General features: G+C 36.1%; 2 protein-coding genes across 7 annotated transcripts in view; one reads left to right on the plus strand and one right to left on the minus strand.

Moving 5' to 3' along the window:
- Positions 1–5,326: 5,326 nt before the first annotated feature.
- LOC127845517 (linear primary-alkylsulfatase-like) lies at positions 5,327–9,887 on the minus strand. Its single transcript, XM_052376509.1, has 4 exons — positions 9,582–9,887; positions 7,717–7,923; positions 7,088–7,343; positions 5,327–6,884 (listed from the first exon to the last, which is right to left on the minus strand). The coding sequence occupies exons 1-4, from the start codon at positions 9,759–9,761 to the stop codon at positions 5,761–5,763; spliced, it is 1,767 nt and encodes a 588-aa protein (XP_052232469.1). The 5' UTR covers positions 9,762–9,887; the 3' UTR covers positions 5,327–5,760.
- LOC127845516 (zinc finger protein ZFAT-like) overlaps positions 8,911–25,029 on the plus strand; it is a 68,612-nt gene continuing 52,493 nt past the window's right edge. For 2 of the 6 annotated variants that reach the window (XM_052376502.1, XM_052376507.1), the window contains exons 1-5: positions 15,084–15,279; positions 17,052–17,293; positions 19,173–19,267; positions 19,756–19,876; positions 23,426–23,524. In XM_052376502.1, coding sequence (XP_052232462.1) covers positions 17,074–17,293; positions 19,173–19,267; positions 19,756–19,876; positions 23,426–23,524 — 535 coding nt within the window. In that variant the 5' untranslated portion in view covers positions 15,084–15,279; positions 17,052–17,073. Of the gene's footprint in view, positions 9,037–9,064; positions 9,086–14,866; positions 14,905–15,082; positions 15,280–17,051; positions 17,294–19,172; positions 19,268–19,755; positions 19,877–23,425; positions 23,525–25,029 lie in introns of those variants that run through there. The other 4 variants (XM_052376505.1, XM_052376506.1, XM_052376504.1 and 1 more) reach the window with 4 other exon arrangements.

The raw sequence follows: 25,029 nt of genomic DNA on the forward strand, positions 1-25,029 counted from the left end.
CAGGACTCGAACCACTGACCCCTGGAGTCCTTGAGTAAAAAGTATGCGCATAAGACCACTCGGCCATTCTTCCTAATACAAGATGAGGTATTTTATACTTTATATACGCGATCGTCATAGTTTCACAAAATATAACGACAACAACAGAACTCTCCAAATTATTCAATTGTTTCGCGTTACAACGCATTATTATTTTCTGGTTTTTAAATAATCAAAATATAAATATAAAGGCTATTTTAGAGAATGATAAATGTTCAGTAATTACGGTTTCCTCACAAATATCATAACTTTAAGGAAAATGTTCGAATATGAAACTTTTTTCAATTTTGTTAATTTACCAAAACGTGAAAAGGCCCCCTTTTTAATGCTTGGCATAACACCGTTTAAGCGCTTTAAATCAAAGCACTGTAAATATGACCGTATATTGCAGATCTTTAATTTATAATTTCAACTAGTTAACGTTTATGCGAGATATAACTCATCATAATATAGTTATGTGTTGTTATTTTTGTCACGTGCAAGAATTTGAATACTTTACCTTTGAATATAAATGTAACATAGAAGACAAATTGTCCGTATTAGCATATCACTTAGATGGAACGAAATAGATAAATAAAGAGACCTAACTACCAATTTTTGATAGCTAATTAGATACAAATTGCTTCCGTACTGTAGTAAGTAAACAACCAGTGACAACTTGCATAAAATAGTGGTCAATTTAGTGAAACCGCCAATGATTTTGTGTTAAATAACTTATAGATAGAAAACAAACTGTACTTTTGCTTTTATTTATTGCGCTTATAGTATTGCCTTATGATACGATATTTAAAATACCTTGTTAGGTTTGTAATAAAATTAATTGTTATCCACCATAGGTATTAAATTTCAAGAATTGTCTGTAACTCACACATATAAATTCAGGATGATACGCATACATAATTTGATTATTACACTAGCGTATACATCACACAAGCCCATTGTGCTATTTAGGCATTATCTAACACTTAAAGAAGACACGTGGTAAAATAGTTCATATATCTAGAGCACGTAAGCAACAACTTATGGAAATCTGTGCCGTATCAAGCGAATCTTTCACAGTTTGAAAACGGCACAACATCGAGCCTATGCATGTTGGTCTTACCTGGTAATATTCACGTGGAATGATTGAAAAACACTAACTTTAACCCTTAAAGCGCTGGAGCCGAATTTTAAAGGCCTTTGCAAACAGTTTGGATCCAGATGAGACGCCACAGAACGTGGCGTCTCATCTGGATCCAAACTGTTTGCTATTCTGATAGTATTCTTTGAAAAAAAATGAAGAAAATGCTTATTTTAGAAATTCAGCAGACGACATTTTAGCAGAAGACAAATTACCCAGCATGCAAAGGGTTAAGGTAAAGCTGAGTCTTAGTAGTATAATTGCACACAAAAGTTCATTTATGTGACAAAGTTAATTTTGTTGTAAATGTATGAACGGCTTTAGACGGTTAATAGTTTATCGGTATTTATTGTTCGAATCACTTACAACACAGTGAAGTGTTATGTCCTTGAATTTCGTTGCAACTTAAAATTGAGATAAATTATAAACTGGGTTCAACAGTTTTTACCATGGCAGACAGACGGAACCCCCATAAGGTATATGCTCGTAACTGTAAGAATCCATCGCAATAATAATGTCTCAAACAGGTTATGTGACAATATATGCTGAGCATGGAATTTGTTTTTACACATTTACTAAATTGTGAAACCGTTGGTGGCTTGTACATACACCATGATGAATTGACATGTTGTAAAGATTGAATTAAATAAGTTCAGAAATAAAATTAAAGCTTAAAGTGATATTATGGGCATTTTTCACTGTTGAATTGAGCTGTAAAGAATAAACAGGTCAAAAGAGTTAGTTAAAATGTGGTAACTGACCAATTATCTGCAACTCACCTTGCTACCAGTTTTTTATAAAAAAAATATAAATTATATTCGTTATTTTACATGACTGGTGAGTCCTCTAAGCCGAAATGATCCGTAAAACAAAATAGTATCTTTGTGTCGTATGAATAAATCTGCACCAAAACTAGATTAAGATACACATCGTAAAATCGAATCATTTCTGTCGTCAGTTGTCAAAACGAAAGTACGATTGATATTCGAATGCATTATTTTTGTCTTTCCGGGCTATTGTTTTAGTATGTTGATGCTGCATAAACATATAAGTGTATATGAAGTGAAACCAACAAAAAATAAACAACGGTTGCGATAGACACCTATAAACTGTTATATGCCTATAATATCACTTTAATAAATTATTTGTTTTTACCATTGTCACTATTCGGATAATTAAAAGTTGCGTAACCATTTGATAGATCTTTGCGTGATGTTTATATACACACATAAAACATGTACGCTTGGAATAATAATTTATCAAAACTAAAAAATGTATTTTTTTACATGCTAAAAAGAAGATTTCAATTGCATCAACCGAAAACCAATGCATACGCAATATTTTTACCGAATGTGAAATATGTTTTTCTAGTATAATCTATGTAACACGAGCAACCATAAAACATGCCCCACTGATTAGAAGTTTTGCAAAGCCGCCCAACCCGACACAAGACTATGGCTTTATTAATATAGATTTATTTTATAAATAAAAGGCAACGTACTCAAGTGTTATTCAGCATTAACAATGCATGAAATAAAAATTCAGACAAAAAAGATTAGACTCAGTTAGAATACATTTGGTCAATAACTAGTTTTGTTGAAGTGTTAAAATTGCGATTTTGAACAACTACCAAGACTGATGGAGTCTATTCTTTGCTATACCTTATCGAAAAATATGAAAAAAAGGGGAAACAATGCAAATTTATGTCTTTTATTAATACCGGCATTACGAGAAATATATTTCCTACCCAATATAAAAAGATATTACTGACTAAAATGTATAATATGGAATAATTTAAGACTCTTCAAACCAGGTTGAACACACAAATCATATATGTTTGAAGTTGTTGCGAGTGTTCTCTTTACTGGCATTCCTCTGTCTCTCGAGAACCTATAAATAAGTAGCATACCTGTGCACATGAAAGCCATAATAAAGTACTCAAACTGGAAACTCCTGAAAACGCAATAACACTTGCTATTGGATAACTATACAATAATGACCTGTCACATAAAAGATGAAACATATTCCAAAATCATAAACAGGTGTTCATTGGAAAATCCATCAAATGAATTGCATATTACGAAACTTACATTACCAAAAAGAAATGGCCAATTGCTTATAAACAAAGAAAACAAAACATGCAATACGATAGATACGTGCTTGGGGAAGTTACAGTTCTGAGGATCTGCCTGGTAACCTTGCGAATATTCGGGATTTAAATAGGAAATAAATAATAGCGTACTTTCGTTTGTTATATTTTATTGCAGCATGGTTTGAATTGGGATGCTTCGAAGAAGTTACATTTTATTTACACAATTGCTTTGCTTTTAATTAATGGTTTTAATGCGTTTACCCTGGTTATATGTGTTGGTATTTCTGTCCTGTGTTTTGTTCTGTGTCTAAATGAAGGCTATTGGTCACTTGTATAAATAATAGGAGCTTCGAGTAATGATAAGAATGTTCTCCTGCTGATGCAACTGGGGTTGCACTTTGTTTACAGTATAAGTGAACTTAAAAGAGTCATTGAAGCTAACATCATAGTTTCTAACATAAACTTAAAGCATTAAACGCGAAAAAAAATTGATTTAATTGTATAAAAATACCCAGAGCAGCATAGTTATACATTTTTGAGGCACTGTAAAATGAAATAAGTACCAGAATCAATTTATGTCCTTCTTTGTGTGCATTATTACAGAACACATCGTCTTCTATTACACTATTGTACAAAGTCCCGACCATCGCAATCCATCACAGGAAGAAGTAGTGAAACCGGGTTTGGCATGTCCATTAGTGTAGTTTGGATGGAAATGCTTAATCCCTGTAGATCTATTCATAATAATTATATCAAAATAGAACCTGTAAAAAAATCAATACTTAATGAGAAGAGATATTCTAAACCACGATCAGGCTGTCGCAAAACAGCATATATTATTTGTACTTTCCTAACACAGTTTGCAGGTCTGTTCATACAACACAATGACTTCTTACAAAAGCGAATAAATAGAAAGCTGTCTGTTCATTTGTTATCTTACTATGAGCTGTTTACCCAACAAGTATATAAACATCATCAACAGATAAAAGGAAATCTATATAATTAACTGATAGGCGAGTATTATTAAGTTTTACAAAAAACATACCTTTTCGAGAGATATTAATGTAGCAGTTTATAAGCAACCTTTAGCTTCCATATAGGTTTTCTCACATTAACGCAATTGTCTAACAACTTTACTACAAAAGGGCCAGTGTGAAATCCAATTAATCAGTTACGATAATAATATTTTTAACCATGAGTCATTGAAATAAATACCCTTCTTTTAATAATGCAAAATTTCGAGAAAGGCTTCTTGTTTTAAATCATTTACTCCTTCACATAATCGTGCATAGCGGACTAACACTGAAACATATATATCGTAGGAAGGTCTCTTCGAAATATATTCCAATTTCAAAAGGAAAAATTAACAATCACACAATTAAAATTATCACGTTTGTGACAAAGACTAGTTTGACCGTTATTCTAACTAATAATAAGGCGTGAATCTAGACAGGCATCATCAATACTTGACGAATAAGATTTATTTAAGGCAAGTGCTCTGAGAAAAACTGTTCATTTATTGATCGAAATTTTCGTTATCTTTATAAAGCATATCGTTAATAAATCTACTGGTTTTGTTTAAGCTTTGAATTAATGTAATTGATTGTCTTTGCAAAAACTACGCATTACATCGCTTTCATAGTAGTATAAAATGTAATCTTGTGTATATGGTTTTCAGTCACTCCACAGTCCACTCAGGGACGACCCTTTTCATTTAAGGCAGAAGGCTTCATTTCTCATTCGCCTGTTCGGATAACACAGGCTAATCTGTAACGACACTTAACGCACATGAAAAAGGCCCCGTTTTACCAGAAAGATGCTCAAATCTTTTCAATAACATTTTCAATTGGTGTATAAGATAATAATAAAACACATGTGATTTTATTTTATGTTTTTATTCTTTGAACGAATGTTAGAAGAATTCTTTAGTGATCATATATATATATATATATATATATATATATATATATATATATATATATATATATAATAAAAGTAAAAACACGTGTCTGGGATTTTAAATATATATTGATTTAGCCAACGCGTTTCGCATAGCTCATCAGGGCATAATGATATATATATATATAAGAATTTAATTAAGGTTAAATAAAACACAATACAAAAGCATTTTTTCGTCAATAACTGGTTTTTGCATGTTATATCGATGCATGTATTACTTTTAGATAAACAATACCTTGTTTCTAAAAGGTATATAGTTTATTATTGTGGTTTCGACAAGCTTCTTAAATTGGAAGCTCTTACTTGCGTTAGGTTGCGCTCTACAAGACGGGCATTAAAAGGATGTAGAGTTCTAACAAAACTTTAAATAAATCCTCAGTCACCAGTAAATAACCGACATAGTGAGACAGGTCTTACAAGCGTCTTAATAGCGTACATCACAGGTACTTGAACAAATTGTGGTCCTTATATATATATTAATAAGAGTACTCTTGAAAAAAAAATAAGTACCTGTGGCGTACATTGTCTGTTATCGCATTCTAAGAAACAATTAAAAGTTTGTGTACTTTATATCCCTGTCAAAGCATCCCATGAATGACTTGAAAGCAAGAATTCCGCCTTCTATGGAGATTTCCCCCGTTGCAAGCATCACCACAGCACTAGATTCGCCTGTCAGGATCTGCTTCCAAGATGAAACACTCGAAGAAACTTTGATATCCCAATTATGTGGCACCTCGTGGCGGATAATTACAACACCATTTCTGAACCGAACGTAGTGGTGTGATACAGGATCTTGAAAATTGAAATAAACGGTCTCGTTTCGTGTTTCACATTCATCGGCCCGAAATATAGTTGGGAATGCGGAAAGCGGATATTCAAGTGGGAATTCCGAAATAAGCGCCAATTTAGCGGCACTAGGCGAAGTCAATTTCAAACCTGAAGCAATCTCCATAGCCGAAGTAAGATAATAATTGCGCCCATTGTTACTCAACTGTCGCGAACCAAGCTCGATTAAGGCCTCAACTCTTAGGTCATTCGCCTGTTTGTTCTCTGGATCTGTCCTTGCCACAAAAGATGCCAATTCCAATGCCCATTGAAAGTCCTCATTTTTAAGAGCCTTCTTTGCTGCATCCAAAATGCCATCCTTGTCTATAAGTTCAACCATCCGGTCTGCGCGTTCACCCCGGGTAAGTGGATCTAAATCAACAGGATCGCCGCTAAACCAACCTTCGTAATACGTGAACACAGATTTTGCTGACCATTTAACGGTGCCGTAGAACTCACGAAGGTATGGATTCTTTGCTAGTTGTGCAGGCAGCTTTAGCATATTTCCGATTTCATCAGCGGTGTATCCATAGTTGATCAACCGTATTGTCTGATCGTGGACAAACTGGATAGCGTCACGGTACTCTGTTAGCAATGTCGCCACCTCGGCGTGCCCAATTACTGCCCGGGTATGACTTGGCACCAGCATGGTGGGCTGTAAATCAATAATCTTATCGATAGACCGGACCCACTGCATTAATTCCCTGCTGGTTGTACCGCGGATGGCATATAGGTTGGGGAAGGCCTTGTACAGGTCGTCAGCGCACAGGAATGCTTTCTCGCTGGGTATCCATACGCCAATCTGATCATCTGTCTCCCCAGGGATATGAACGAATCTCAATGGAAGTCCTACAAATATGTATACATATATTCAGAAAATCATATTCTTACTCAACACATTAGTATCCGTTCATTTTATGACTATTCAATATACCTTTACAAACATAATTTATATGCGCGATCAAGAATATCGACAATAACTGATGTATTTATTTTTATTTTAATAGTTTTTACATGATTTTGAGGATGTCTACATCTCAATGAACGTATACCCGCTAGAACGGCATCCTCCCAATCGCCTTTTATAAACGTGTCTGGGTACTTAATGGCCAATGTCGAAGATCCGTCCCCATATCTAAGACTGATCCCAATACCAGAGGACAGATGGTCAGGCAGGAACACCCCGAACTGCCGCATTGATCGGGCGTAGTGGGCCTGATTCGGTCCATAAAAGTACTGCCCGAAGCCCTTCGTGATGGACTCATGTGCCCACACTCGCGGTGGCTTGCTGGGATCTTCGATAAATGCCTGCATATGTCATGACCAGGGTCAAAATAAACCATACATATCCGTATATGAGTACATGTATGTACACTTATCTCCGCATATATTTGGAATTTAAAGCAAATTTAAGAACTTGTACAAAATTGATAAAATGACGATTTTCAAATTAACTGTCATTGATTTAAAAAAAAGGTCAAATAATGTTTAAAAAAGAAACAAAAAAAAAATCCTGACTAAGACAATCTTGGTTAATTAACTGATGATCATCATTCGAATTCGGTAAAAGAATTATTATTATTATTATTACAATTATAATAATTATTAATATTATTATTATAATTATTATTATTGTTATTATTATTATTATTATTATCAGTATCCTTATTATTATTATAACTTTTGCTCCGTATGTGTGATCTGGGTGGCTGTGCGTGTATACGATGTCAGTGATTGGCTTCTTCGTAATTTTCCGGAACTCGGTGAGAATTTCCGCAGCGGCTTCGTAACTTTCCGTCACATCCACGATGACCACACCCTCAGGAGCAATTATCATTATCGAATTTGCTAGAGCGAATCCTATTCCCATATAGATACTGTCTGAGACCTGAAATAAAAATACGCCGTAATTAGGTATAAAATGTGCAGCTTGATATTGCGAACACATGTGAGTCTGTTTTATGTGTTTGTCCGTCTTTCTGTCGGTATATCTGTTCGTCCGTCGGTCTTGATTGGTAGTTGGAGGTTTAAATTGATTACCGGGTAATGCCTGTTGGTCAGACCGTAGTATTTCCGTAGGACTCTCAGTTTGAACGGTGTCTCATGTTTATACGTGCTTACGTTCAACGTTTTTTACCTACTCGATCACATAGCTATCTGTTCAAGATTTTGGTTCAACCATCGGGCTAGCTACTTGTTTTATCCCAGTATCAAGAAATGCGAACAAAAACACATTCACGTAATGGTTATGTATAAATGATGACACGGGGACCACATTAATTCTGATCATATCGATCAATCCATTTAATCTTCATGACATCATAGCAGGGTACGCAAAATAATTTAAGTAACAATATTTTTGATCCAAGTTATTACGAATACGTTTTCTTATATTAAACTAGATATTTACAATACTGCTGTTTAATGAATGAAACATTGATATGAATGCAAACATGTGCTACGTCAATCTTTTTATCACATGCTATACCCTGTGTCCCATGTAATACAGCCATTACATATTTTTTATATTACATATGTGTAATACAACATTTTTAAGCGTTTTTATTGGCTTAGTTTTCGTTTATTGACCAATCGCATTTTGTTATTTTGCTGAAATGACGTTGCAACGTCAAATGACGTCACGAAATGTAAACGACATTCGGGATTTATCATTATGTTTATTTGATTTGCTCATTTAAAAGCATGTGATAAAAAAGATCTGACACTCGTTGTAATATCATACCATATCTTATTAAACTCGTGCAGGAAATTCGTTAGTAAGCTCGCCAAAGGCTCGCTTACTAACACAATTCCTGAACTCGTTTAATAAAATATAGTATGATATGACAACTCGTGCCAGATCCTTTATATATAAATTAATTTTAACGTGAACACCAATGTTACAATATCTATTGAAAATGATTAAAAATACATCGATTCGACGCTACCTGGTGCTAAAACTGTGCAACAAGAAATACCATTTATCGTCGTGACGAGCCGAGTAAGTATTGTTTAGCTATCATAAGGGCCGCATCGTCGTAACGAGCCAAGTAAGTATTGTTTAGCTATCATATGAGCCGCGCTCTTGTCCGCACATGCTAATCATGAACGACACTTTCCAACTTTACTGGTTTTTCGCTTAGAATAGAGTTCCTTTAAATGAAAAATACAATAAAATCGCCAATGCAATGAGCCCCGTGTTATCAGAGCGTAACTGATATTTAATGTGTAGATAACTTGCGCAAACATTCACGTGTCGAAATAAATGCGTATCGGAATGTAAACTCTATCGCTTTTCTGCTGCTTGTCTATTAACCATTATCTAAGAAGGTCCGAATCTAAATGTTTTATTTTGCATGTTTTATGTGTTTTGATAAGTGCATTTTATTTGTCAGTCCGTATTTTTTAAACAGACCTTTTTTAAATATCCTATTTGTTTGTTGAATGAGTTAACATTCTCATAATTGATTTTCTTTGTTATCCTGAACATCTTTGCATAAGTCTTTGTGTTAATGATTTTCATTTTATTGCATACACAGTTCTAACCTTCACTATTTCCTTCACGTTAAACTCCTTTGCATGCTCCTTTATGTCATCTAGTGTGTTGTGAACAGTCTCCAACTTCCTTCGAAACAGCTCACGTGAATTCTTCGTCCATTCATGCTTTCCATAAAACACTGCTAGCACCAACAACACTATACCAACGAAAACAGCTAATTTGTTCATCTGTCTTCAAGTTTGAAGCATCTAAGTATGGTTATAAACGCGTAAAATGGACGAATACATGCATAGCCTGTATCGTAGGCTGTGATAACAAATATTATCTTAACAAGATAGATGTAGTAGTATGTATTTGATATCAAAGTCTTTTAAGATGAACTTGAAATATTTGTAATGTATACACATACCGATTGACCATGAACTCGGATCGATATGTCACGAAGATTTATGATTAACATAAAATGTTTGATCTGCGGTTATAATACTGTTTTAACATATACGGACTTGTTTAACACGCACAACTATACCAAGAAAATTACGGGCTTGATAATTGGACCTTTTCACGGTTGGGTATATTGACAAAATTGAAAAAAAGTTATTTCAGATTTGCAAAGTTTCGTTTTATCTATTATATTTTCGAGGAAACAATAATACTGAACATTAACCATGCTCTAAAATATCCATAATAGGCATCTTTTGACGATTTAAAAGCCTGAAAATTGTTAAGTGCTACAAACGCGAAACGATTGAATAATTTGGTGAGTTCTGTTGTTATCGTTATATTTTGTTACACTACGATAATTGCTTATATAAAGTATAAAATACACGAGTCACTATGTGAGCGCAGGTGGCCGAGTGGTGTAAATAATGAACTTTAATACTCCGATGGTCGGTGGTTCAAGACCAGTAAAGAATTATTTTGTTTCTTTATTCAATTTAATTCTTGGTTAATACTTAAGATATTAAGTTCCAATGTTTATATTTATCAATGTTAAGCATTTAATGACAAACTTCAACACAAGCCAAATCGGTGGAAATGTCCATTTTAACATGTACTAAGATACCCAGAGAAATACGGGTTTTTTTAATATCTGTATGTTGTGATAGTTACTGTGACTGTTTTAATAGCAAGTGAAAAGTATATTAACATTGCATATCATTAAAGAATTTGCTTCATGTTTGCTTCGAAGTACAACAACTAACATAATGTGTACAAAAATAACAATAACATCATAACTTTCCAAATTATAGGCCTACAATCGTTTCGCGTTTGTTACGCTTAATAATGTTTAGGTTTTAAAATCGTCAACATATTAGAGAATGGTATATGTTCATAATTATTGTTTCTTTGAAAAAACAACATGACTAGAACGAAAATTTGCAAATCTGAAACATCTTTGTCAATTTTGTGAATTAATCAAAACGTGAAAAGGTTCCTTTAAAGCAGATTGTTATAATTCATTAAGTGTATTCATATGTGTTCAATGCGTTGCTGTTCTTGCAAGCCATTTGGTAAGAATGTTTATGTTAATACCCAGTTCGCAATCCAGGTAATTATAATGTAATTAAAAACATAAGTTTATGGATTATTTACGTTTAACTTCGTATTTTTTCTGTCAGCAATGCGTCTTGCATTGTGTAAAGTTTGATGATGTTTAATCTTCTTGGCCTATACATTCCACCATTACGTTTGGAAGCGTACCAGCCAGTGTAGCGCGTTTGCGCTAATGTCCATGTTTGAGCACTTCATTATAAGCTTCCACCTGCATACATAGTTTTAATGACTGTCAGATACTCGAGAATCACTGTGTGCGAAAAACAAAGCATGCATGTTTGTATCACGCAGACCTGGTGAATATGAACGGGTGGGTGATTAGACGTGCATTTAAGATAGTAGGATCACCAAATGTTTTGCCAACGTTCCAAGGTTGTATGTAATTGTCCTGTAATGTATTGGCAATATATAACATTTTCTAAATAAAAGACCAGCGAATAGTTACATGAATGTATTACCCATACACAGTGGCGGGTGCTCTTTATAAGGCATGTAAACAACATTAATACATGCCATCGTTTTAAAAGGACACCATAATCAGTATTACCGGGGTATATGTCATTTTCCCAAATGGATTGTGATGTTCAACGCGTTCAAATGTAATTAGGCTGTGTCATCCCAAAATCTTACTTCATTTGATGCTTTTTACCATTAACGGTTTCATGCATTGTATATGTAACGTAATAAAATTGTGTTCTCTAATATGCTCCACAAATCAGTTGTGGGTAATCACGTGATCACAAATGTACAGCTCCCTGTAAGAAAAATCATAGCGAGTAAAGTCGAGATATAAAGCGAATATTAATACGAAATAATCGCTAATCACTGTCCTAAGGCCACGACTTTTATATTTCTTGGTTTACAAAACCGCCGACCCTAATTTTTGGAAAATGGGAAAAAAAATAAAATCGGAAAATCGTCTTTTTTTTATATATTTTATTCCCGACCGCACTGAAAAACGAGCGAAACGAGAAAAAAAACGATCCGGTTTGAGTACGGTTGCGAATAAAATCAAGTAAGTACAATCAACGATTGGTTCACATATATTACAGAGATCGGGATATTTTTCAATGTGACACAGTATGTACCAGTCCTTTTATGGGCACTTCTCAAAATTTATTTAATTACAGACAATAGGAAAATCAGCGTCAGTAAAATGTCGACCGCATCAAAATTTATTTCCGAGTCTGTGACGCAACTATATTGTTTAACATGTTTATTATATTAAACATACCCGATATTATAGTAGATAAAAAAGTATTACCTTGCAATTTGATAATTAGTATAAATAATCCAATAAAACACTGCCATTATTTACGATATATGTGTTTAGGAATTTTGTAAACACGTCCGCCATAGTTTATAGGAACTGTACAGAAAGTTTGGAAATCGGAACAAATCGGTATATCTCGGAAAATCATTGATAAATGTATTTGTCGTTTTAATGCTTAGGGCCGAGTAATTTCGGCAAATCGGAACTCAACTTGCGTATTAAAAATACTAGCTCAATTAACCGTTAAACTCCGCCTCCGTTCTCTGCAAAAGATTCGAAGGCGGAGCTATGCACGTGCTATTATTAAATTGAAGGATTGCAATTGAGAAACAAACGCACGATTGGTTCGGCATGTTGATTGCTAGACAAAGGAAGCCAATTTTGTCGGCGCGAAATTTGTCGCTTTATTGCTTCAGACAGCAAGCGGCTTTCCTTTGATGACGTCAAACTGTCAATTCACACAGACTGCACATTTTCAGAAGACTTTAACTGGCTCCTTGTTTACAATTCCAGTAAAAACACTTGCTAACATTAAACTTTGGATTAAATTATCAAAATAAAGCAAAAGCCAAGTTGACAAATATGATTGTATTAATTCGCGTCAGTTTAAAAAAGACGTGTTGCGTTGTAAATCAACGAGTTTTCACGACAACAACAACTTTAACAAACATTACCGCGACGACGCGGGGATCGATCTACCTCGATTTTTTTTCATGGACGATGTCATAAGTCCAATAAGAGCAAACACAAACTTTGTGTATGAGTAGTTTATCTTATACTAGTATAAGATTTATGCAACGGGCATCGCATTGCGTAATGGTGCGCATCGAATTACGGAAATGAAGCGCAGTTTTTCGTTTTAATGGGAGAAGAACGCATGTCATTTAATGGAGTGTTTAAAATTGCCTGATGTTTCAAAAGGTGCTTTTAGGTGACTCATTTCATTTGAAGATATAGATGTGTTTCATTGCATAATTAGATTTTTCGTCTCTGTGTTAAGGTTATAAAAGATATGATGTCTTTGTTCTGATGTTATTAGTATTAACTTATTTTTCCAATGATGTTTTTTTTTTTTTTTTTTTTTTTCGACCGCCCGATGGACCATTTTCAAAATAATTTTTGTAAACCAATAAAAAAAAAAGTCGTGGCCTGAGCGGCTTTTTACAATTAAACAAACGCAATAAAGGATAAACAACGACAAAAATACATGTTTTGGCGTGGACGTTGCAAACTTGATAGTCACTTGATTACGCCTCTATAAATGTGTAGCTACTTAACATCCGCGTAACATTTCTTAAGTTGATTACCGACTAATGTGAACGGAGTTAAAAGCGTTTGACTGATAGAATGAATTCCTTTATATATACATTACAAACGATCACAGAAAGATAATCATAATGAATTCCTCGAAAGTATTCGACACTGCCCATCATGATTTTCTCTTTCATAAGATGTTCTTATACTAAATAGCAACATAAACAAGTGACTACGCAACTTGGACCTCTGGCCTCCCTTTGCCAATCAAGGACATTCCTGACCCCGTTCAGTCATCTGTCCGCCTGCTTGTCATCCATTGGTTGCTTGCAAACTTAGACTAAAAAGACAATCAAATCTCAGAAAATTGGAAAGTTAATATTTTCAGTTTCAGTTTATTGGCAATCAGCAAAGCATTTGCCTTTGGCCATTTACAAACACAAACAAACTTATGGCAAATACCCACTTGAAAATCATTTGCTCCAGCAAGAAAATCAATATTGAATCATCACCTTCATGGAAAATTCGTTGTATTCATATATTGACAAAAACAAACCGAAACGAGAATAGTTCTACTAACGGTGTATTTGTATGTTTGTTTTTAATTGGAAACTTCAAACAATGCCCAACAAAACGCATTGAACGGCATACTAGTTATACATATAAAGATCATCACGCAGGTCGGTATCCATATATTAAATCTTATTCATATCAAAAGCTGGAGCAAAATCAACTCCGGACCGCCAGATTCATATCGCGAGACTCACTTTCCGGGGTCAGGCCAGTGTAATTAAGACGCTAACGAGTCGCTCCAGTTAGAATTTAAAAAAAAACGATTGTCCTCTTGAATTTTTTATTTATGATGGCTGCGGGACTACTGCCAGCCAGTACACCTAGCATTGCCTTTTAAATTCTGTCAGAATCTAATTTGTGGAAAACAATTTATCATATTCGAACAGTTAGAAAACGTTTTAACCAATAATAAAAAACCTAAGTTCACGCACAGTTGTAACATTTATGATGAGGGCTATAAACCCATAAATACTTAGTTACAAAAAAACATTGTTCTTTCCGAAAACCATGATTGAAAAAAAAATTTGACTGTGATAATGTGAGCACAAATGCATGTGACTGAGAGCTCCAAATGCGCTCTTCGTGCGTATAACTAAATAGCGCACGTCTCCTGTGCCGCGTAACGAGCATATTCGGGTAGGCCCCGCAGAGTACACTTTCAGATATGTTAGTCGTGTGTAGCCTAATCACGTGATAAATCCGCAACGCGCAAGGTAGCCATTTTGTGTAAAATTTATCATTTTGAATTGTTTTACAAACTCGTTTACAGTGTCCTGCCCTTAAACCCTTCATATTATTACCAAAACGTATAATAATTTATATTTAAAATGTCTTAATAATAAAAAAGTGTAATAAAAATACGCGTATAGTGACTCGATTTTCATACTGAGCTGGCCGAAAATAAAAATCGGCTGCATGTCTAACTCGAACATAAAATTTCATAATAGTTGTATTGCTATGTTTTAAAAGGCAAATTAATATGTGTTAATTTTAAACTTAACTTTTATGTCTTTGGATGTAAAGAAGCATTGACATCATGTGTTTTCAACCTGCATTTGCTGCATTATTTTGTAGTCATAGAGCCAAAGGTGCAGCCAGTTAAATATTGTTAGACGATTCCCTGATATCAAGCATCACCTGATATTGATCATTTTGTTTGCATTTATATTAAGAACCCGGCTTTGCTCCTGACGTCGCACACAAGCTCTTTGAGTATTTTATTTAAATAACATTACCAGGCTTGAAAATAAATAAAAACACGGCTGAAATGAGGAAAAAACAGGTATCCCTTACTCTCACAGTATTGGTCCTCCTCAAAGTATAGTGCCTTTAATGAAAAACCTTCAAGAAGTTCTGGAAACTTAATGGTTTATTGTTAGAAGTTGTAATTTATTTGATGGTTAATTGGTTATCCACGACAGTGCTCCAGCTAGGCCTAAATCGAAGGGCGCCGTGCCCTGCCCTCCCGAACCTCCGCCCTGCCCCCCCCCCCCCCCCCCCTAAAAAAAAGAAAAAACATTTTTATTTTTTTTTTACATATGATAATTCATAAATCTCTTAACATATAAATTAACATGCAATAGGAAGCATTCCAGAAACACCTGCGCGCTTGAACGTGCCCTTTTTACAATATACTGCGCGTCAGGGCTTTTTTTCCTGACTTTGTGAAGCGGCCCTGGCCCCCTTACTTTGTGAAAAAATGAGTCGCGAACTTTTCAAAATTGTGAAAAAATGAGTTGCAATCTTTTCAAAATTGTGACAAATTGAGTCGCAAACTTTTCAAAATTGTGAAAAATTGAGTCGCGAACTTCTTAAAATTGTGAAAAACCGAGTCGTGAAATTATTAAAATTGTGAAAAACGGCCCATTTTGTAAAAATTCACGGCCATGTTAGGTTTGTGAATTGTCCTTTTCAAAATTGTGAAATGTCCTTCCACGGCCACTCATAAAGAAGGAAAAAAAGCCCTGCGCGTCAAAAGTGCCCTTTTGACAAAATACTGCGCGTCGAAAGTGCCCTTTTGACAAAAAAGCCCCCTGCCCTTTTCAAATCCTAGCTGGAGCACTGCACGAATATTACGACAATCATTCTGATTTTCAGTGTTTGTTGGAAAGTAGGTCATGTTCATTTCAGGGTGATGCTATGATTTTTATTTGCCTAACACACAATTATGGTAGTTTGTAGATGGATTAATAGTAGCTTCATCAAATGTTTTATATGCCGCTTATTTTTTGATAAAATGTAAAAATATTTTAAGAACAACATGAGCAAGAGTCTTGTTTTTCCATTAAGCTACTTTTTTTAGATTAAGTACATGCCCATAGTAAGTTACAAATCTTAGCAACCAATCAAAAGGGCCCATTCTAAGAGACGATTGTTCATGAAACAAATTACTACAGGGAGCTAAGCCTAGCCAGTATTTTGTCAAAACCTTTCTGATTAAAATGCAGTTTTCGTTTTTATGTCCAAGAATACACATTAAACTATAGTCTATAGATTGACATATAACACATGCACGTTTTTATTTGATCACTTGTCAACAACAACACTACAACACAACAAGCTAGCAAGTGTTGTTATTAGCAGGCAATACAATACTAATACACTGTGTGCAAACAATCAGCTGGGTTAAAGCCCTGGCAATACTACTTACTGACCAACCATCTAAAAATTGGTTACCTGAGTACAGCGGCAGTCGCCTGTCTACAACTGCCATCTTGACCATTTCCCTTGACTGACCGCTGTTATCCGGTTGGACTGTACATTATTTAGAATAGCTAAATGTATTTTAAATATAATTAAAATCATTATAATTTAATTTAACCTCTTGCACCAAATAGCTCATAAGTTAATTGTGTTTCAGTTGTTCTATGTGGTAATCAGTCATGCCATTGGACACCTTCATCTGTGGAAGCTGCCAGGGATCATTCAATGACATTGAGCAGTTCATCTTGCACAAAAACAGTCTGTGTGGCCAGCAGACTGACGAGTCGAGTTCCCAGTTAGCAGCATCCGCTGACGACTCAGAATATGTGCAGACCGAAAATCATGAGGACAGTCCTGGGGTTGACACTGGGCAGCAGATTGCGGAGATACTGGACATGGGTATGTGTTGATTGCTGAAAGGATACTGGGTAGTAAGAACATTGGTTTACTCCATGAAATGACTTTGTCTTCCAGGGCCCTCAATCTATTAAATCTGTGTCCCCCACCTGAAAAGTATACTTTTTTCTCCTTTTGGGGGCAAAAATTCCCCCTAAAAAAACAACAACGAATTTATTTATTTTTTTAATAGAAAGATGTGTCTCATGATTATTATATCTCAATTCTATTTCAATTTAATCTTTGCAAACATACTAAATTATGAAAAATGCAATGAATATAGTGCAAACATGTACAAATGTAATAATGAGAGAGTAAGTAAAAAAATCCCCCCAAAAGGGAAATGCCGCAAAAATTCCCCCTCCTAAGGGCTGCGGACCCCTTCTCCCAAAGTAGTGTGAGGGCGCTGTCTTCTGTGTGCAATCATTTTGAAACAACTCAGTATAAGTGATACAAATATGGAGACAGAGCTTCAAATAGAACTGATATTTCGCGCTGGGTCTTTCCCTACATAGTCTTGAAAGCGTGACTGAGGATCTAGGTCAATGTCACAATCAAGGTCAAACTAGAGTAATTGTTAACAACTTATTGAGACTAAGGGGCACACACAATTGAAATGGTCTAATGTTTAAGATTAAGACCAAAGTTCATGGTCAAAGTCAAATATACGATATCAGTTGATACTTTGCCAATCTTTATCTAAGCACAAATTATTTACATATTAACATACCTTTGTTAATGGAAGTTGTGTTGAGCTTTGTCAGGGCCCTTGCTACACTTTAGGGAAATGGGGCCTGGGTCTCTTAAAGAGGGAATTTTGCATCGTTTTGGGCGAAAAGGGGAATTTAAGATCTTTTCACCAACCATTCAACACTTAAAATTACTATATTTTAATGTAATTTACATAAATATAGATTTAATCAAAGACCAGCTAGCAACATAGGTATAAAAAAAAAAATTGTTTTTGTTGGAAGGGGGAATTTTTAGCTGAAATAAGGGGGACTATTTTAAGAGAGGAATGGGGGCTAATTTTGGCCCCCAAAACGGCCAAACAAGGGCCCAGGCTATATTGAAGAGAATTACTTGGAATTTATATAAAGATGTTCATGTTAGCATGTGCAGTGAAGAGTTTGCTTATTAGTTGAGAGATAGAACTTGTTGTGCTGTCCATGTTTGTTGATTCAAATTGATTGATAAAATTTACAGTCAGTATAATTATCTATCATTTGTTCTCTCTGAAACTATTCAAATAGAATAATTAACTAATATTTTCATAACAAAGGAATTTTTATCAATTGTTAATATATGTGTCATATTTGTAAAACATCTACATTTTTGCAGTTTTGTTTTTTAAGATTTCTCTCACATGTTTTTGTTCCCTACCGGTTTCACCGGAGTGGACTTATGGTTTGCACTCTGTCTGTCAGTCAGTCACACTTTTCTGGATCCTGCAATAACTTTAAAAGTTCTTAATATTTTTTCATGAAACTTGAAACATGGATAGATGGCAATATGGAAATTATGCACGTCATTTCATTTTGTTCCTACATAAAAAAATTCTGGTTGCTATGGCAACAAATAGACTAGAAATACTGCTGAAAATGGTGGTTTTCTGGATCCTGCAATAACTTTAAAAGTTCTTAATATTTTTTCATGAAACTTGAAACATGGATAGATGGCAATATGGACATTATGCACGTCATTTCATTTAATTTTTTTCCTACGTCAAAAATTCTGGTTTCTATGGCAACAAATTAAAAAAATCTGACAATGGTGGAATTTCTGACAATGGTGGAGCCAGTAGGGGACTATATTGCTTGGCAAAAGTCTTGTTTAAATCAATTCAAGATGAAACTCAAACAAATGCTTTGCTTTGCTGCAGATTCCATGGTGTCCAGTGTCAATGGTGTCTCACGTGTGGTGTCCTTTAGCGGTGCAGAGGAGGCTCTCTTGACCGGAACTGGACAGGTCTTCCAGGTCAGTACTTTCTTTGACTGATTTAATAGCCTTAATCCTTCTTAGTCCCATGGGCCAAAGGTATCACTTTCTGCTTAAGCCAGATTTCTTATTTCCAGTGTATGGTTTGACTTCAGGTGAGTTGTTTAAACCTATTTATTTTATCTTGATTGCATAGAAAGTCTAAGGCTTGCTTGAAACACTCTTGAGTCTGTTTTTTGGGACTAGAACCAATACTTGGTGTCTATGGGTGAAAATCTAAAGAACAATCCCACAGTGGGAATCGAACCTGTGACCTCCCGATAGGTAGTCGAACACCATATCAACTGCACCACTGCGACCTCCTAGGTATTTACACAGGGAATGTTCAAACCACCAAATCTACAAAAATTAATGTCTTTCAAATGATAGTCGTTTTACAATTAGCAAAAATCTAAGAGATCATTTCTTACATCTAGTTTATTTGCTCATGTAGCTTTATATGATACCAGCAATGTGTGTGTTTGCAGGGAGAGAACATGCAGACAGTGATCATACTGCAGGGAGACATGCCTCATCTGAGTCTGGAGAATGCAGGGCAGTTCCTGGCAGAGGTCTCACAGGAGCAGCCCAACAACGAATACCTTGCAAGTATGACAGACCCAAGAGTCCCATTCTGGAAACACACTGGGCTAAATGCAGTCTGCAGAGGCTAATAAAGGTCAACACTTTCTGCCTTAACTGGGTATTCAACTGGAAGAGACTGCCTTTAAACGGGATTGACATTACAGTGGAAAGTGTCGTCCCTGATTGACATGTTTACAGGCTAATCTGGAATGAAACTGTATACATGTGCAAATGCATTAAGCCCAGTTTTTCCAGAAGGCATAATTGATCACATTTCTATTTGTTCAGTCAGTGCTTCTTGGAGTTTCCTTGATAGAACCAGTATTTGGTGTCTTGGAAAGATCTGAAGAATGCTCCCTTAGTGAGAATCAAACGCATGACCTCCCAGATCTCAGAGTTAGCATTAACCCAATCCTAGGAGTGCTTCTATTAGTAAAAAAAAAATATGTTTGAGCTCTGCTAAAAAATTAGGGGCCAACAATAGGGATGCAAGAGGTTAACCGGTTAACCTACCGAACGACCAGTTAATCGGTTACATTTTCGGCAAAAGGTTAACCTTGAAAAATATATTTGATTATGTTGGTTTTTTTTCATCGAATAACTTGATCGTTTTTACTTTTTCGCGTGACATACTGCCAAATTGCGCTGGCGACTAGTTAAAACAACATGCCGCACAGTCGACGGTAATAAATAACGTGTCAACAAACACAGCAATAAAGCAATAAATCAATACCTTTATGATAACAAATACGGGTGCGTTTTGATAATTGGCACTATTGTTTTGTTTGACTCACGAAAATTTAACTAGCGAACTGCGGGGAGTGGGGGCTATTAGCAAAGACATAATTGACACGTTTATCGAACTCGCGATAAAAAACAGTTTAGACAATGCACGGCTTTTTTGATGTTTTGTTAACCAATATCCAACACTGATTGCTCACGAAAATACCGTGTTTTATAAGAAACAATTTTCTGAAGAAATGCATTTGTAGTTTAAATCTTGTCGAGTTAACGTCGTATTTACTTCTGCGAAATTACTATCATTATTGTAATTTACGTCACCAATGATGCCACCATTACCGTCCGAGGTGTGGAAACACTTCAGAAAATCGGCAGACAAGAGCACTGCATCTTGTCTGTTATGCAGTGCAACAATTCAACTGCATGGCGGCACCTCAAACTGCGAAATCATATAAAATTTAAGCATCCGTCCGTTGACAACAACAAGGCCAGTCCGGATGTGGCAAAGCAACAGACGTTACACCAGGTTTTTGCCCCCCGTCCTTCGTCGAGCGTGATGATCAACCAGGCCCTTGCAAATTTCGTGGTCCAGGCATACATGCCCATGAAAATCGTGGAACACGAGAGTTTTCGTCATCTGATGCAACTTCTGAATCCGAAGTACGAGGTGCCTTCTCGAACAACCGTCAGGGCGCGCATAGACCAGCAGTATGATGACGCAAAAAAGTCTCTGCTGTCCAGTCTTCAAGGAAGCACGTCTGTCGCTCTCACAACTGACTCCTGGACATCCAATGCCACAGAGGCATACCTCACAGTAACCGCACACTACATCAAAGAAGACTGGTCAATGGAGTCGCGCATACTAATGACCCGCGCCATGCCAGAGCGACACACCGGCAAAAACCTTGCTATTCGCCTTAAGGACTGTGTGGACGAGTTTGGTCTGAAGGGACGTGTTGTAGCATGTGTTCACGACAATGCCAGAAATATGGACTTAGCCGGCCGTCTGTGTCCGGACTGGCAGGACCTCCCGTGTTTCGCGCACACCCTTCAGTTGTGCGTGAAGCAGGTCATGGACATTCCGTCAGTAGCAGACGTGATGTCGAGAGCACGAAAGATCGTCAACCACTTCAGGCACTCCACAACCATGACAGCAGAGCTGCGATCGCGACGAGTTGTCATGCAACTTCCTGACCATGACCTAATTCAGGATGTTCCGACGCGCTCGAATTCGTCGCAGATGATGTTGCAACGCCTTGTGTAGCAGCGTCGTGTTGTTACCGACATCCTACTCAACCCACGCCTAACAGGGAAGCGTGACAGGGGTCTCCTGCTGATCAACGCTGAGTGGGAGATTGCCGGAGACGTTGCGTCTGCGTTGCAAGATCTCACAGAGGCAACAAATAACATGTGTTCCGACACGCGTGTCTCGTCATCCGAGATATATCCCGTTGTTTGTGGATTGCTCATTAACAGCCTGGGCTGCTCGAGTGACGATAGTGCGTTGATAAGTCGCGTGAAGGAGACACTCCGGGACGAGTTGAAACACCGTTTCCGGCCTTACGAGTCTGAGACAGCCGCAAGCATACCAGTGGTAACATCCCTACTTGATATCCGGTACAAGCGCCTTAACTTCCTGACACCTGAACTGAAGAATAAGACGCGTACAGCACTCGAAGGAATGATGGAGGAGGTACCACTACGGGTTCATACCATACCATCCCCGACAGAGGCTACAAACCATGAAGATGAGTTGGATGCGTACATGCGGGTGAATTGTGAATCCGATGGCGACCCGTTGGTGTGGTGGTGTGAACACAGACAACGTTTCCCAACAATAGCGCATTTCGCCCAGAAGCTGTTGTCCGTGCCATTGACATCCGTGCCATCGGAGCGAGTGTTCTCCAAAACAGGGCGTCTGGTTACAAAGGCTCGCAACCGCATCAGCCACAAGCTTGTTGACAAGGTCATTTTCTTGACCAAATGAACAATGTTGTGCTTTGCATGTTGTGCAAATACTTGTATATGTGATGTTTTGTTTGAACTGTCCGATTGATTTTCACTGTTTGCAGTGTATCACTGATTTATTCTGCAGACAGAACTAGAAACTGTGAATAAAAAATTAACTCAGAATCTGAATTTGTGTTCCTTATTTTACCCACATTTAAATGTAAAATGAACATTAAACGATAATAATTCGGCTACAGACTCTAAAATGCAAATAACAAAATAATTGAAAATATGCAATTATCCAATAAAGAGAGATGCGGATTCGTTGAAACACATGACCCTCTTTACGTCAACCAGAAAGGAAAAAAACATGTCAATATAAGGTCAATTTGAGCTTTAAAAATGGAAACATAATTAACACAGAAACACACCTTTTTGTGAGCGATATGATGCGAACGTAATATAAGCGGCCCAATGAAAAATAAAATAATGACGCAAGCGATCTCAAATTAGAAATTACTTTCATTTCTATAGAGCGGTTCGAGCGGTATGACATTTTTATGTACTCTAACATTGAAACTACCTAAAGCGTTTTGGTTAACCGGTTAATAACCGGTTACGGCAAAAGGTTAACTGGTTACTGATTTTTGTAACCTCTTGCATCCCTAGCCAACAACTATTGGTTTCTTCTTTTTCATGTCCCTCAAAAAGTAATAGCCCTCAACCCCACCATTACAATACACACTAAACTATTGGTATAAAAAATGTTTTCTCCTAAAATAACGGGCCCCCACCCCCTCCATCACAATTTAGGCTTAACTTTTGGCATGCAATTTGTTTTTATCGACTTGTAACTTTGAGTCTGTTCATGGACTAATTCAGGTCTGTATAAAAAGAAGGGTCGAGGTGGTCGTCCAAGGAAGACAAAGAAAGAAGAAACTATCAAAGTAGAGGAACCCAAAGAGAAAGTTGCAGATATAGGTAAGAAGGGTTGAAAGGGATATGTTTGGTTTTCTTGTAAGGTGATTTTTTTGTTGCCTTTTTGTTCAATGCAATAAAACATTAAGCATTGCATGCTAATACTGTAGTAATGTAAAAGTTATTTGATGCTGGATGTGTATAACTTAATTCTATTCAACAGGTGAAAGATTACAATTCCGAGTTATTTTTTTATTGAGTATCTTGAAAATAGCCACTTTAGATGAAATATTGATTAAATTCCTACAAACACTATGTGTTTTGTTGAATTGAAACATCTTTTACAGGGGTTCTGAAATATTTTAAGAGTCTAATTGTCCACGGACAAGTTGGACCCACAAATTCACTTGTCCGTACCAAAGAAGTACTTGTCCGTACTTTTAAGATAGATAAAGGAAAAGGTCATTACTAATTAAGCATATAATACAAGCATACACTTTTGTTAACTTCTATTTTAAATTAAAAAACATAGTTAACTAGATATTGAACAAAAAATACAAGCAAAATGTGCATATAATAAGATCACGTTTAAGTCACACATGATACTAGTCTTATTTATAAGACGCGCAAAGAATTTAGAGATACTTTTTATGTGGGCTAAATTCTTTGGAACTCCAAATATTACCAATATAAAAAATAGCTTAATATTTGAGAGCGTCAACAAGTTCGACTAACATGATACCATCTCGGATATTTAATAATCTCAACATGACTAGACAATTCACTTGAAATAAAATAATCTTTGTTAATTATAAGTATATAATTATCCGCTAATAAAGGAAACTCCTTACGAAGTTTACATTTACACACATCAGCAACGTTTCAAGCCAAGGAAAATCAATTAGCCAAGACTCAAAAAATTATTGTTTCCGCTTGGCGTCATGTGTTTATCATATTCATACTTGGCTTTTCTCTTCTTTTCCGACGCCGAACTGATTTTATCATTGGTCTGATGAGCGTCATGGCTAGACGTTGAAGTGGTTTTATTATATAAAAATCTAATGCAGGTCGTTAGAACATGTATGCCGCCATTTGCAATGTACGAAAAGTGTTATCTTAAAATTCTTATGCGTGATTGGCTGTTGCTATACACATGTGTGCTGGTTTCTCTATTAAAACAGGGACATAGGCCCCTGATTAAAATTGTTTTCTTATGCGTGATTGGCTGTTGCTATATATACTCGTGGACTGGTTTACCACATTAAATTATTATTATCGGAAAATAACATACCTCCAGTTAAAAAAGTGTGCTAGTCCGCAGATTAATCATAAGCTATTTATATAAACTTCGTTTTTTATTTTCGAAAAATATTGAAGTTTCGTTCTCGAAACAAATTTTACCATGGAAATTTTACTTGTCCCCGGACAAGCCAGCTTTCAAAAACTGCTTGCCTGGAAGGGTAAATTGACTACTCGGACAACTCGGACAGCATATTTCAGAACCCCTGCTTTTGTCTGTGTATAAGTAATAATAAAAAAAGGCATATAATAGGTTGGTAATTGAGGAT

The sequence above is a fragment of the Dreissena polymorpha genome, chromosome 9, assembly GCF_020536995.1.
Source record: "Dreissena polymorpha isolate Duluth1 chromosome 9, UMN_Dpol_1.0, whole genome shotgun sequence".
Classification (NCBI taxonomy): Eukaryota; Metazoa; Mollusca; class Bivalvia; order Myida; family Dreissenidae; genus Dreissena; species Dreissena polymorpha.